The sequence below is a fragment of the Patagioenas fasciata genome, chromosome 1 (genome assembly GCF_037038585.1).
Source record: "Patagioenas fasciata isolate bPatFas1 chromosome 1, bPatFas1.hap1, whole genome shotgun sequence".
Taxonomy (NCBI): domain Eukaryota; kingdom Metazoa; phylum Chordata; class Aves; order Columbiformes; family Columbidae; genus Patagioenas; species Patagioenas fasciata.
In genome coordinates, this window is record NC_092520.1 from 181,440,950 (window position 1) to 181,456,344 (window position 15,395).

General features: G+C 37.1%; 1 protein-coding gene across 1 annotated transcript in view; it reads left to right on the top strand.

Moving 5' to 3' along the window:
• The window catches only part of LRIG3 (leucine rich repeats and immunoglobulin like domains 3), a 42,521-nt gene that overhangs the window by 12,327 nt on the left and 14,799 nt on the right, over positions 1–15,395 (top strand). Inside the window, exons 4-9 of the mRNA XM_065855642.2 lie at positions 9,065–9,199; positions 9,838–9,981; positions 12,300–12,443; positions 12,749–12,892; positions 13,309–13,452; positions 14,777–14,857. Of these exons, the coding sequence (XP_065711714.2) occupies positions 9,065–9,199; positions 9,838–9,981; positions 12,300–12,443; positions 12,749–12,892; positions 13,309–13,452; positions 14,777–14,857 (792 nt within the window). The remainder of the gene's footprint in view (positions 1–9,064; positions 9,200–9,837; positions 9,982–12,299; positions 12,444–12,748; positions 12,893–13,308; positions 13,453–14,776; positions 14,858–15,395) is intronic.

Sequence of the window (15,395 nt, forward strand, 5' to 3'; positions counted from 1 at the left end):
AAAATCTGCTAGAATCTATGATGTTGATACATGAGAAGAAAACTAGTATTGCCTTTGCAGGTCTGTCATTGCTGTGAAGTTTTGTACCTAGTCTGAATCCAGAAATAGGTTGAAACCAAGTAATATAGGTACAGTAGCCTTGTATAGAAGTCCTGTGTGGTGTTTAACTGTCAGCTGCTGTTTGCTTAGGGATTTTCCTTTAAAATTCTTCAGAAAATTAACTACTTTTGTGTAATTAGTGCTTTGTAAGGAAGAAAGACACTGATTTGCAAATGGTGCAACATTATTGTAGGTTTTGTTTAAGGATGTACAGTTTAAATAAGAAACCCATCCTACCTTAGTGGCAGAATTTTTAAAAATACAGAATTGTAGACACCATCTGACATTATTGGTGCACTACATCCTTGAGTGCTGTGGCAAATAGAAGGCAACAGTGACTATAAAGAGACAGAACATCTTTGAATATTAATGTATCCTGCCTCCCCAACTGAATTTTACTACTTGTATCAAAATATATAGGTGGAACTAGAATTCATAATAAAAAACATGTTTCTTATTACTTACATCCAGGATATGTTATATAGTAATCATCTTACTGTCTGTAGGGACTAGAAAAGCTGTACGTGCCAAAGTGTCTAGTATGTATTGTGAGATGCTAATGTTAGTTTAGGCTAGCTTTAAACAACAGAGTGTTTTAAATAAACTTGTGGTTTTACATTTTATTGAATAGAAATTACTTTGTTTAAAAGCTCTAGCACATATGGTGCAGGTAATTTAGATGGAAGTATCGTTGTAGCTTACGTTGTGAGGACTGATCATGTTAGTCTAGAAGACAAACAAATAACTTGGTCTTACTAAAGCCAGAGTAGAAAATACAAGTTCATGGTGCTGAAATAAAAGGAGGATGGATGGATGATTCACAGTCCAGTGATGTTTTTCAGGTTTTACACTCAGGTTTCCACTTGATTTTTTTTCAGAATGTGAAATCTTCTGTTTGTAAGAGACATATAGAATATGGACCAAGGTTTTACTCTGCTGTGCTGATGGGACCCTCCAACCCCATTGGAATAGGAAGCCTTTAAAGCAGTAAAATGAGGAATGGCCATTCACTTTTGAGTTCTGCGATGATGAAAAAGGTTGCCAGTGTTGAGGAGGATTCTTGAAACTTTTCCAGTTGTTTGTTAGGTGTGAGACTGAATCCACAAGTCACTTTTCTGAAGGCTTTCTACAGCCTTCATTTTTTAATGTCTTCCTGTCAGTATATGCTGAGTATAAATGCATCATCTTTGAAGGCACGTCTTGTGTTCTGGATGTTTAAAAAGATAAATGAACAAAAAGTTTCAACTTTAAATGTAGCTTTCTGATCAGCCACTGCAAAATGACTCTGACTACTTGTGTATGTTTACTTGATTATTAATCTCAGGCCTTTGGTGTTCAGTGAACACTTTTGTAAAAGCAAACCTAAAAGCTGGAGGTGAACTGCTATGTGGGAAAAGTACACAGTGATTCTCTTCAAAGGCAAAAAAAAAAACAAACCAACAAAACAAAACAAAAACCCGCACAACATTACTTAAACTGTCAACAATTATTTATTTTTAAAAAAATTATTATTTCTGTCACTGGAAACAAACAAAAACCCAGGGAATGCTTGAGAAGTTTTTTCAGGTCCAGATGGTAGTGCGTGCTCCAAATGGGAGGTTCTACTTGCTGCTCATCTAACCCACACAGATGCAGCAGGGAATTTGTCAGAGATCGGCAGGTTTTAGTGTATACTATGCTTCATGAATAAGCTCTGAAAATTTAAAATTAAGTTATCAGAAGAGCCCAGTTTTAGCTTTGTGTCTTCCTATATTAGCTTCTTCCTGCTACCCTGCTTAGTTGCTCATTAATGCTGATTTCAGTCATCAGTAAAATCTCTTCAGTGGACAGCATGCTTTGCTCCAATCTGAATAAAATCCCGGTGATGAAAGACATGGTTATGATACGGCTATTTATTGAGATTGATAAAGCATTGTGTTATCAGGCAGTGGAGACAGAGCTAGCTCTGATGTGATAAAAACCTTTAGTATATGGAGCTTATGATACTGCACTGTCATTTCATTATCTTTACTTATAGGGCTTTAGGGTGAATGGGATTGTTCATCCTACTTAAATATGTAATCTGAAAAGGGATTTTTCTTCTAGCTCTTTAAGTAAACTAACTCTTAAATTGAAACGGCTTGTCATAGATCTTTGCTAAACAAGATGCTGAGCTTGTGACTAAAGATTTCTGAATTCATCTACATTTTAAAGCAGCTTCATTCTAGCTTCCATTCTCATTACCAGGAAGAAAAAAAGTAGTCTGACCTTCCTCATGTGGGAGGGGGGGAATAATAAAGCACAAATAAGTCACTGATTGTTTTCATTCTTGGTTTAAAAAATACCTTTGTTGCCAAAAAGATATTCTTCAAAATTTGAGCGTACACTTCTGCATCCTGGCTTTGATTAATCAACATACAGCTTAAATGCCTATCTAACTTTATGCACAAAAGTAGTTACTGGAGAAAAGTGGCGATTAATCTCTTATACTACTTAGAGGGGATTTATAATGGACATCCCAGATGATGCTTTAGTAGATAGTCATCTTGAGAAGTAGAATTCATCTAATTGAAGCAAATGTGTGAAATAGGTCATACATTTGCCCCAGCTGGCACTGTGGAAATAAGAGTGATAGTTTGCGCTGTGTGGTAGTATCTTAATGAGGAAAACTCCTGTGAAGGGCCTTCTGTAATGATGCAAGGTTTTTTTCATAATCTTTGTTCACAAGATTATTTGGAATAAGGGTAGGTATGAGACATCTACCTCTTTGTCATCTCGCAGTTGGCTGGGAATGGAGGCTGTTTGTAAAATCTAAGAGAACACTGTCTCAGTTCGCATTTGGAAAGCTGCAGTCACAAGAAAGAAGTTTAGACTCAACTCCTGAAAATGAAAGCTTACATTCAGTCGGAGTGGAAGCCTTTCCCTTCAATGCTTGCCAGAGAAAGTGGTATTGTGTGTTTATAAAGCTAGCATACTAAACTAAAGTCTGGCTCCCAATATTAAGAAAATGTTGGTCAAATATTTTACATCCTTGTCATCTCTTCAACTACCACTTTATTATGGGAAGGATTAAGATTTGGATGCTGCCTGGAGAAGTTTGTTTTGAAGAAGGATTGAAAGAAAGGATAGAGGAATGCCAGACTGGGCTTCAGGCATAAGGCTACTTTGGAGAAAGTCCCAAAAATGAGAGTGGTGGTAAACCATGTGTCATTTGGGCTGAAGTTGTGAGCAAAACGCTAGAGCAAAGAAACTTACTGGAATTAGTTCTTTGACATTTGATGCGGAGACTAAGAGGAAGTAAATGAAAGAATTTGAAAAGGAACCTGTCTTAGTCGGACTTGCAGACTTGGAAACTAGATTTTTTTTATGGCAGCAATCTAGGCTGAATGATGGGAAAGGGAAGAAGTATGTAGAAATCCAGAGTTTGTTGCAGCAAAAATACAGTGGGAGCCTAGACAAATGCTTTTGCAATGAGAATGGAAAATGCAAATTTTATGAGCTATTTGCAGTGGAAATAAATTGCATGATTTTCTGATCAACAATGTTAAAGAAAAAGGTGCATTTAAAAGAATAGTAATGGATCAGTAAAATAGAGAACACTGTTCCTGTGTGACAAAATGGAAGAATGGTAGGAAATTTTACCAAGGAGGAGGCGCCAAGTTGTAGGACATGCAGTACGGAGAGTGAAGGTAGTGAGAATGAAGTTAAGAAGTCAGGCATAAGTATGAGGTGATATCTTAGAGAAGTGATAAGTGGTTATTGCAGTAGAACAGTGAAATGCAGTGACTCAGTGCCTTGAGTGAAATAGAAGTAGATAGGAGAACATTCCTCAACTCCTAATCTCAGTTGTTAGTACTAGATCTAGAAAGATGTTGTGGTCTGAAGTGCCTGGACTGTGCCTTCCAAAAGGGAAGGTTGGCTCTGTGACAGTAAAGGATAGGTGTTTTTACTTAACAAGTCCGTATATAAGATTAGAAATATGATTTATAATATTGGAAGGTGTTATATGCTGGATTTAACCTAGGCCATACTTACGATATACATTCTGCATCTTTCTCTTCACCTTTTTCCAGTTCACATTTGGTTTGGGAATTAATAAAACTTTAGTCTCAAGTTTTGGACAGAGTGTCAGTCGCCTGCAGAGTTCCGAGTTTTCATTTTCTACTTCAAGCCTGTATACCACAAGAAGCATGAAGTATAAGAGCAGAGACTTGCTGACATCTGGCTTCAAAAAGCAATGACAGGCATGGATTACAGAATGAAGGAGACCTTCAAAGGAAAGAACAACTGCTTGCAGCAAGGGACATGAAAAGCCTGTGTGTGAAGGAAGCAACAAACTTGTAGACCTACCAGTATGACTGGAAGGGAGCCATAATCCTGGCTCTCTCTATTTTTGGCATCTTCATCTTGGAGAAAAACAGTTTCACTTGAAATATTTCTGTACCTAAGAATGGCAAAGATGAGCAAAAAAAAAAAATGGAGGTTCTTAATTCAGTGCAGTTGGATGTCTAATGGTGAGAAAAGCATGTAGTCCCATTAATATCATGGGAATTTTGTAAGGGTAGCGTGCAGCTCGAAACCGTAATTACCATATTCTGAATGATCTAATTGTTCATTACAGTCTGACTAATTTTAACACTTAAATAAATAGAAGTTGAAGAAGAGAAATCTTTTTTCTCTCTTCTTATAGGAGTTACTGGTATAGGCTCTTCAAAGTTGTCTAGCTTTATCATAAAAGTGCCAAAACATGGGTCCTCCAGCACTTCCTGAGGAAGTTTATTACAGTCTTGATCTTTCACCTTCAGTATCTATTATTTTTTAAAAAATTTTTTCCTTAAATTTTCTTTCACTCAGTGTCTTGATGTTATTGTTTCTTACAAGAGCTCCAAAAGTCCAAAAGAGTTTGTGAGGGCAGGAAGGGGACTGCAAGAAACAATAGATGATATGCCAGAAGTTGTATGACTTCAATGGGTGAGTGGAGGGAGGAACAGGTGAAGCAACCACAAATATTTGAGCAAATGTGAAAAGAGAGGCTGCTAGCTGTAGTGGCACATGCTCAGATGTGGACAGTCACGTCGGCTTTACATGTGCTCTGACATGGCTGCCTCCAAGCCAGCTCTAATCTGGAAGCCCTGTAAACACAAGATGGTTAAACTAAACATGTGTGAACCCTGGTGTCTTGGCTTCAGCACTGCTCAGAAAGATATGTTTAGCCCTAGCAGAGTGCTTTTTTTCTCCTTACATATGCTCTTAGTCCTTAGCAAGAGACTTCACTATGTTTTCATTTGTGTACTTGTGAGGCAAATTCAGGACATCCAGCCTCTCAGGGCTTAGTTGAGGGACAGGAGAAACTGTCCTAGTCCAGGATCACACAGATGTTAAGACGGTTATTTTACATCTAATGACTTTGGAGAACACGCTGCACAGACACAGGTCTCCAAAATTCTTTCTAGACATCTTGTTTTTTAATGGATTGTTCCACCTCTAGACTCCTATACATGATCCTTTTCAGGATCATGGTATAAGATAAGATTACGAGGTTCTCAGAACACAGCAGATCAAGATCAAGAAAGAGTTACGCTGGAGAAGAAAGTGCAAGAATTTTGTTGTTGTTGTTTTTGTTGTTTTGTTTTTGGTTTTTGTTTTATTTTGTTCTGTTTTTTGAGTGTGCTGAGATTTTTGAATAGAAACAAAAGATAGGACTTGAAGTACTAATCTGTTTTGGAGTTGGGCATGTTACAGGACCAGAGTTACGAAGCTTGCGTAGGTATTTCTCTTAGGTAGAAAACATAGCTCATTTACAATCTTTATCAAGAGATACTTAGTCATACTATCTCAGATCTTTATTTTTTTTATTTTCCCCCAGCACATAAGAGCTATTATGTCTAAATGGTGTTAACTAGATTATTAACAAAATTAATATGAAACTTACTGTCCTTTATATTTCCCCAGAGGCACGGAAGGTACAAGTCAATAACGTCAGATGTGTTGTAGCTGTTCCTAATACAGAATGAATATTGAGAACATGATTGATAGAGCTATTATAGATGTTTTGGCCTAGTGGTGTGGTTAAAGCCATGAGCGCTGAGAGGGAGAGCTAAGGGTTCTCATACCTGTAATGGAAAACTCATATTCTCTCTTAAGCTGGTATTCACACAGGCTTATGTAAAAATAATTAAAGTTGTTGGGGTTTTTTGCTGCAAGTCAGAGTGTAGACGCTCAAATTGCAAAAGACATGTTCAAATTCATGGACATATTTTTGGTGCTTTTATCTGCGTTCCTCAGTGCTCCTGCTGCTTTTGCTATAACAGGAGAAGTTGTAAGGAAGCTGCTGTTCCTCGCACATGAAGAAATTGAGATCAAATTGCTGCAGGTCTGCTTCTGTGAGAACTTGATGTGCTGGTTCTCTTGTTGCAGGAGGTCTCTGTTGCTCTGATCTCCCCTTGAGGGTCTGTGAAATGAAACCAGTGCACTGTGTGCAGCTCCTTTTGTCTGAGCACACTAATAACAACACTTAGCTGGAAAGTTGGTTTTTTTGGGGGGAATTTTTTGTTTGTTTTGGTGTTTGTTTGTTTGTTTTTTTTTTTCTCCACAGTGAACAAACTTGTATGTCATTGTGCCAACACAGAGGATAGTTTGGTTTTGCCTTGACAATTAGATGGTGATTTGGTGGTTATGAGGAAACCAGTACATTGTTTTTGTTTGATTTACTTAAGTGATGATTGTGAAGAAAAATCAAATTAGCATTGAAGTTTCTCATTTTAGCTAAAGTTATGCCTTAAAGTAGAACTGCATGGTCTAACAGATGTGAATTACAGCACTTAAATTTTTTTGAAGGGAAAACTGGACTAGGAGGTTGGAGCAATAAGGAGCGAACCATTCAGGTATTTTGTATTTGAGTAGCTTTTACAAATATCAGTAACCAGGAAGGTGCAGTGAGGACTGGTTTGATTTTATTTTCATTGTGAGATGGAATAGGATTGGATGTATAACTCTGTTACAGTGAACAAAAGGAGTTACTTTCTCCCCACAATATGACCTTACCATCTCCAAAAAAGAAAAAATGTTCCCTGAAACAAACAAGCTGGAGTTTTTTTGTTTGTTATTGCTGTAACCTGGTCTGTGTCAGGTAATTTGCCAGTTAGTTTAAGTGCTAATCTGAAGGCTGTGTAAGAGTTTTATTCGGTTCCATTAGGTCCAACCAAACTTTGTAATACAGGGGCTATTATCCTGCCGGTTGTGAGGAATTTCTGTTTTAAGGAGCAGTGCTGACACAAAGACAGCACTGTGCGAGCTCTCTCTATAACTGAGCACTTTCACACTGCAATTTAGGAGGCGTGCAGTTCAGGAAATTGCTGGCTTCTGCTGGAGCACACTTTTACTGCAAGGAAAATTTTATTCGTCACTCAAGTAATTGGCAGTTTTAATACCTTGTTAGTAATTACCTTATAAACAAACTAATGCATAAAGGCAAAGCTCTATGACCTGTTATCTAACTCGCAGTGTTATTTGGCCAGTGGAACTGACACATGGCGGTGATGTTTGTTGTTGTTTTTTATTAAAGTAATTTGTTTTATTATAAATACATTCAGCTGAGAGTTAAAGAAATGCAGCGTACCTCTACCAGACAGCCTGAGGAATGAAACATGATACAAACACAGCGTTGGAGGGGCTGCAAGATCACTTACCCATTCCCACATGTGGTCAGAAGGCCCATTAATCTAACTTCTGGTTCAGTTTTTGAGTCAGGACTTTTTTTTTTTTTGTCTGGAGCATTAATCCCCCCACACTCCTTCAGTATGGGAGGGTTCTCCATGCTATCCGAAATGTGTGGCTTACTATTTGATCCAGAGAAAGTATTTCCAATAAAGGCAGACACCTTCCAGAATCAACATTCTTGTTGATAGTTTTACTGAAATTGCCTTTGCCTGCAATCTCTAGAAGCTGCAGAGAGCTCATAAATTTTGATTATTCATCATACTAGGTACAGAATGTACCCCAACCAGAACTGACTTGAATTTCCCAAGGTAACAAGGATCATTTCGGGTTATGTTCATTTAACTGGTCATAATGGGTTTTCCCCTATGTACCATTAGTCCCAAACGAATAACCCTATTAATGTTGCTGATGTGCATGTATGATTCTATGCATGCAACTGGGATGGAAAAACTGGTAGGTTGCTGGGTATGAACATGAAACATGATCTCTGAAGAAACTGCATTTCATTGGAAGTGAAAGAAAGGGTGTTCCTTACAGTAGACTAGGATACCCATGTCTTTAAGCAGTTTCAGAGTTTTTGTTGTGGAACTGGGTGTGATATTTCGCTGAAGCTTTACCAGATATGAAGTCTAGAACCTCTGGAATAAGCAGAAATTTTATTCTTTGCTAACTCACAATAAAAATCTATTGGATGAAATACTAGGTCTATTTGCAAAATTCTAGAATGTCTTCCTGAGGGGATGCCCTATCATACATGATTTCTAATCTAGCTCTGTTTTTCTGGAAATTCTGTCTGATTTTCACACTACAGGAGTCTTCAAAAAACGAAACACTATATCTAGATACTATAATGTTTATTTGGTTAAAACAACTCTAATCTCATTTCATTACAATACTGTGAAATACTCTTCAGTGCAAGTAGTGGGTATTTCTGCTGTTCAGAAATAGATTATCATAGAGTTTCACATCTTGTTTTGAAAGCCATGAATTGCACTAATTGGATTACAATGTAATTTTTTTCATCCTGTGTGCTCGGAACATGTTCTAAGAAATGATGATGAACATATTGATTTAGAGCATTCCAATTTGTGATTTGGGATGACTAGAAATGAAAATTGTGTCTAGAGAAACACTTCATTGTTTTTCTTTAATTATAAATTATTTTCAAGTGGGGGAATTAAGAACTAACTCTCATCAGAGTCCTGTATAGTTAACAAGTGTTTATTCTGGAAATTACAGTCTTTTGACCGCTGCCCTTAAATTTCAGGACTAGCAACAAGATTGCCAACATCTTGTTTGAACATCTGAAGCCGTTTCAGAGTCTAGAAACTTTGGACCTGAGCAACAACAACATATCAGAGCTCAAAATATCATCTTTTCCATCATTACAGCTCAAGTATCTGTAAGTAAACATACTCTATTTCTTTCAGGTTACTTTCAGAAAACTTGTTGGAAAACTTACATGGGCTGCTGTTTATTAAGGTACTAAATTGTCTTTCAATTAGACATGCATTAAATATTTATTCCTACTTTCACCTGTTGAGTTTACCGTAAGGTCCTAACTTGAACATATGAGTTGTTGCAATGAGATGTTTTAGTTTATAAAAAGTGAAGGTCATTATCTTGTGATGAAACAAATAGATGTGTCTTTTGGGAGAAATAATTATGTAATGAAATGAACTGATGTTTCCCATGGCTGGGCTAATGTTGAGTTATGTGGTGTTTGATGGAGTTTTTTCAATCTACCTTAATTCTTATTCAGTAATACTACAATGCCTGAGCTACACTGAATGAGAGGAAAGTAATGGGGTTGCGATGTGCTATCTTCTGCCAATAATACACTACTGCAGAGTAGAGCAAAATGTTGGTGGTGAAACACTATTTGACCATAGACTGATCTGTCAAGAGCTCTATTTAATATGATAAATGAAATTCCATATATCAAGGAGTAGGCAGCACAAGAGCTTTGTGTTTCACTACTTGGTATTGAGAATTTATTAAATAACTGTAAATTTAACCTTCTAGACATTGTTTCAACAGGTACATTAACAGTAACCGAATAACCTCCATGGAGCCTGGTACCTTTGACAATTTGTCTACTACACTTCAAGTATTGAAACTGAACAGGAACAAAATTTCAGCAATCCCTCAAAAGATGTTTAAACTCTCCCATCTGCAGCACCTGTAAGTGCAACCTACAATTGACTAATTGTTTTCAGATTTTCCAAAGCACTGGCAGTGCTTGAACTTTAGCCTTTAATTTAGCCAGAGGCAGAGTGAGACAGACACAAAAAACATATTACTACAACCCTTACTAACTGCAGCTTTGTACTGAACAAAACTAGTCTTATATATTGGTGAGATGTGAATAGTCTTTATGTTTAAAATCATGTTTGCCTATTGAAAAAAAAAGTCTGGAGAAGGGGTAGTAGCAGCATTCCTGCTAAAAAGCATTGGAAAATTGCTAATTGAAGTCAGCTTACGCTGTTCACTACAGCAGTCACTTATTTTGTGCTTTCAAGGTGAAATGAGAATTAATTTGCTTTTGAAAGATATGACAATAAGCAATATACTTGAGTAAAAAGACATCCATCAGCTTCACTGATGCAATGCTGTCTTTAAATGTTTTACTGAACAAATAAAGTCATTCAGTATGGAAAATGCTGGAGAAATCTCTTTTTCAGGTATTGGGTTTTTTTTGGTGTCTTTTTTGGAAAACATAAAGAGTGCAGAAAGTTGACAAGAGGACAGTCTAGGACTGAACTTTGTCAAATCCTAAATAATTATTTTCCATATTAGATAATTAAGTAGAAATTATGAACTCTCTCAGATTAACCTTGAAAGTGAAAGGTCATAAGAACAGTGGAGTCTTAGGATGCTTTACACATCTGGAAGCAGTGACTATGTATTTTATATATACAAATGCAGGAAGAGTTTGACTCATGTCCAAGTAGAAGAGTATGAGAACAGCCCTGCAAAGCTCAGGATTTGTTGACGGTCTTAGCAGACTTTCTGATCTTCAGATTCAGCTGAAACATTGGAATGATATTCTTGCCTAAGGAAGATCTGCTCTTTCACAATTTAATCAGTAGGCTGACTTAGTTATGTTAGGTAGGTAATCTGCAATGAAGGCCAATAATTTGTGTTGCCACCTGAAAGAAGTATTCAAAGGGAGGAGTAGAGGAAAACTGAAGGCTGTTCTTACTGAATGTTCTTCACTGCTTATGCACATTTAAACACAGGAGGAGTAGGTTTCTCTATCAGGTATCTGTTACCAGGTATGGTTCATATTAGGCTGCCAGAGAGGAAAGCTGAAACTCTGAAAAATAATTGTGGTGTAACTACAAAGAGAAAATTATTTAGGCCTTTACTTCATATGGGGAAGTAAGTTTTAGAGGAGAGGATCCTTCTTAGTTTTGTAGGATGCAGGCTGATAGATCTGAGACCTTTGTGAAGGGGCAGATGATCATGCGTTGTATGAGGGCCTTCTCTTGCTTATTGTCTAATCCTGTCTCTTCATACTATATATCAGTTGTTGCTAATAAGTAAACTCTTAATTTGGCAAATGATGGGTATTTTAAAATTCACTGTTACAAAACCAGTTAACTTTGTGGCTGTGTGAGGCTAGGCCTCCCTTTTCATGTAGCTTGGAAAGTCGGAAAGCTGCTTGGGATTGGTGCAGGGTTTGAAGTTAAAAAGGATCAAAGCCAGGGAAGTGTTGTGGAGAGCAATGGACACATTCCTGTGTAACCTCACCTAGATGTTCCTGCTCCAGCAGAGGGATTGGACTAGTTGATCTTTCGAGGTCCCTTCCAATCCCTAACATTCTGTGATTCTGTGAAAATACTGAGTACTGCTGTCACTGCAGCTTGCAGTCTTGTCTAGTTGTGCCTTATAACTCCCTTCCCAGATACACACAAGTCCCAGCTTCTGACCTAGAAGGGGATGTGTAGTGGCAGAACGGCGAATGCCAAGACCAGTTCAGAAAGGGGGAAGGAACTATTTGTAACTAGTTGTGGGGAATGGGGGAGGAATGTGTAATGAATGTTCAGCTCTGGACTAAGAAAGAAGGATCATCCAGGATGTTTATTTTTGCCTATTTACCACAATTGAAAGTTTTAATTTTTTGTTTCAGGCTGATTATTGATTGCAATTACAAGCTAACCTAGCGGCTCTAATGCTGGATAAACACAAGGAACTTACTTTCACTTTTGAATTTGTGAATAGGATTAACCATGACATTCTAGGTCTACAGGGATTCTTTAAATCTGAAAATCAAGGAACTACCAAGTACTTGTCCTCAGTTTCAGAAAGGCACAACAGTATTAATATGGTTAAACATAATGTATTACAGTACATTACAGTTTGATTTTTATTACGTCTTGTCTCTGTTTTATGGGCAAGAAAAGCATTTAAAAAAGGTTTGTTTCTGGAGAGGAAAGAAGGGTTGTTGGCATGCAGGTAAACTTACTCTGCTGTAACTGTAAATTTTATTGATGCAGGGAGCTGAATCGCAACAAAATTAAAAAAATAGATGGGCTCACTTTCCAAGGACTTCCAGCTTTGAAATCATTAAAACTGCAGAGAAATGGAGTTACTAGACTCATGGATGGCGCTTTCTGGGGATTGACCAACATGGAAGTCTTGTAAGTATCAGCCTTTTTCTGAGAGATTCTGCTGCTAACATATTGTGCACAAAATGAAGAGTATTTCTTGATAAAGTTTAAAGACGTTTTTGGATTAAATTGTGGTTTGAAGAGCAGCAGGCAGTCATTGCTGACTGTGTGTTGCAGGACAGCACATTCTGAATGCATGCATACAACTCTGAATGTAAATAGAGGCTGCAGCTTTCTGGCCAGTATCATGAAGTCAGGTGTGGACCCCTGGCAAAGCACGCACACTGCCGAGTTGCTCAACCTTCTGTCTTTTATCTGTTTGTGTGTGTTTGTAGGCAGCTGGACCATAACAACTTAACAGAGGTAACTAAAGGCTGGCTTTATGGCTTGCTGATGCTGCAGCAACTCCATCTCAGCCAAAATGCCATCAGCAGGATCAGTCCTGATGCCTGGGAATTTTGCCAAAAACTCAGTGAGCTGTGAGTAGCTTTTATTTTATTCCAGTTTTGAATGCTGGGAATGTGCCAAAGCATGAGCTTCTTACCACTCATGTGTGAATTTTTCATAACAAAGTTTCCAAGGTGACAATAACTTTTCTGTATGTGAGACAGTTATATTTTGTTGAAAGAAGTTGAAACCAACCATGACTGCTTCATTTCACTGTGGCAGTTGTACTAAAGCTGTAACACAGTCATTTTCAAATGAAAGCAATTCATTCTGCACTAATTTGTGAATTGTTGGAGATGATATACAAGCTTTGTGGTCAAAAATGGTGTAGGTTTTGTGATAGTTGTAAGGGGGAAAAGTTTCTCCCCCCTGAAAATTCACCTCGTTGAACTGAGTAATAAGCACTGCAGCATAAACATTCAAATACATTTTTTCCTTGAATTTACAGAGATTTGACGTTCAATCACTTAACAAGGTTAGATGATTCAAGCTTCGTTGGTTTAAGCATGCTGGTTGGACTGTACATTGGAAACAACAAAGTAAATTACATTGCTGATTGTGCCTTCCGGGGACTTTCCAGTCTACAGACTTTGTAAGTTGACAAACTCAATTTTTAAGGTCAAAAACCTTGCGAAAAACCCTCAGTGTTTATAGATATTTTTTTTTTTTTTTTCCTTAAGAAATATGCAGGAACCTTTTGTTAACTTCCCCAGATCAGCATATTTTTCTTACAGTAGGATTTTTTTTTTCAGAAGAGTTGGGAGAGGGTGGGCTTCCTCTGTCATTAAGGCTGTGCACAATGGGTAGTGGTAATTATGATAGGAAATTTCAGTAGCATTGTTATGGGAAAGGCATGTCACCATTTGAAGACAGCAAGCAGCACTACTACCCACAGCTTTAGGGATCTGGATCGTAGTTGTGTCTTAACTGAATCAACATTTTTCCTCATGATAGAAATAAGACAAAACACAAAACTGTGTATTGCTATGGATGCTGGTGCTTGTCGTGACTGGGCAATTGCTTTAAGCATTCAAGCGAAATAGCATTTCTTAAAGGACGAAGAAGAAAGACGTAAACTAATCTGAATATATTCCACTTCATTAAAATCTTCCAGTTATCTACTATTGACCCATCTGTTCACCCACCAGATGAATGAAATGGTTGCGTTTCCCTCTAGGCTTTGAAAAGTGTGCTAACACTTTACTTTCAGGGGTTTGCTCACATACTCACACTTAGGGTGTCTAGTAAAGATGCAGTCTGGATGTGTGTATGGTCTGTTTTTTAAGCATTTGGGGAGAGATAGATGATAAAAAGAGGGAATCAGAGACTTGGGAAGTGTCTAGGAGTTAAGTATTAGATTTCTTCCTACTAGGTTTCTTTTTTTTTTCTCCTCTAGCTGTACTCTGTTGATTCTTTGCTGACACACTGTTCTTTTCACAAATCTCTGATATCTTTATGCTTCACAGGTAATTAAGCTAGTGTTGTGGATGTTGTACGATGTAAAAATGATTCACGTATTAATAAATCTCTCTATGTTGGTGTGTGAGTGTACTTGGTTTTGAAGAAGGAACTGCTGATCCCTTACTTTCCTATGACACTTCTTCTCTTATGACAGTCCTGTATCTGAATACTCTCGTAGGGGAATGTGGGTTTGTTTTCTAATGATTGTTAAAGTTGTTAGGTTTGTGATCTGTTTAATTATCAGTGGCAAAAGTACTAATAGTCTACAAAATCTCTTAGTAAAAATTGAAATGAAATAGCTAATCATGAAAAGTGTATCTCAAAGATAAATGAAAAACAACCTACCAGAAAGCTATTTTAGAAATTGTTTTAAATAATACATACTCTTGAAGAAGTATGTACCTTGATCTTTTTAATGGCTCATGTGGTTTGATTTCTTTTCCCCTCTTAAACAGGGATCTGAAAAACAATGAAATATCATGGACAATTGAAGATATGAATGGTGCCTTCTCTGGCCTAGATAAACTGAGGAAGCTGTGAGTATTACTACAATATTTGTATCTCCTCATCTCAAAAAATTATCTTAGAATACGTGTGTTTCAAGGGACAAGCCCAATACCTAATGGTATTATATTTTCCATAGCCAAGGTGCTTTTTTTTTTTCTCCCTTACCATTTTGTTCTCTATAAAATGTTCCTGTTCTATAAAAGAAACTCCTGATTTGTCAAGTCAAACTAATCTGAACTGTTTTAAATATTACTACTATTTATATAAACATTTTCCAAATAATGAAGTTTTTCTCCATAATATGAAGTAATAAGTGCATTATCTGACAAAGACATAATGACAGGGGTAGTCTTTGGTAAAGTAATGCAGCATTCCATGGAAATGGCTTAATTGCATTGAAATTTTTGGATATACATTAATGAAATAAAAATATGCTTATGTGTATACATTAGAATAATTCATATCACTGAACTGTACACATGAAATGTCTTCTAAAATAATTCTAAAATATAGATGTTTACTCAACGGGAATAAATGAGCATCTTCTAGAGATCAGGCATTTTGCTG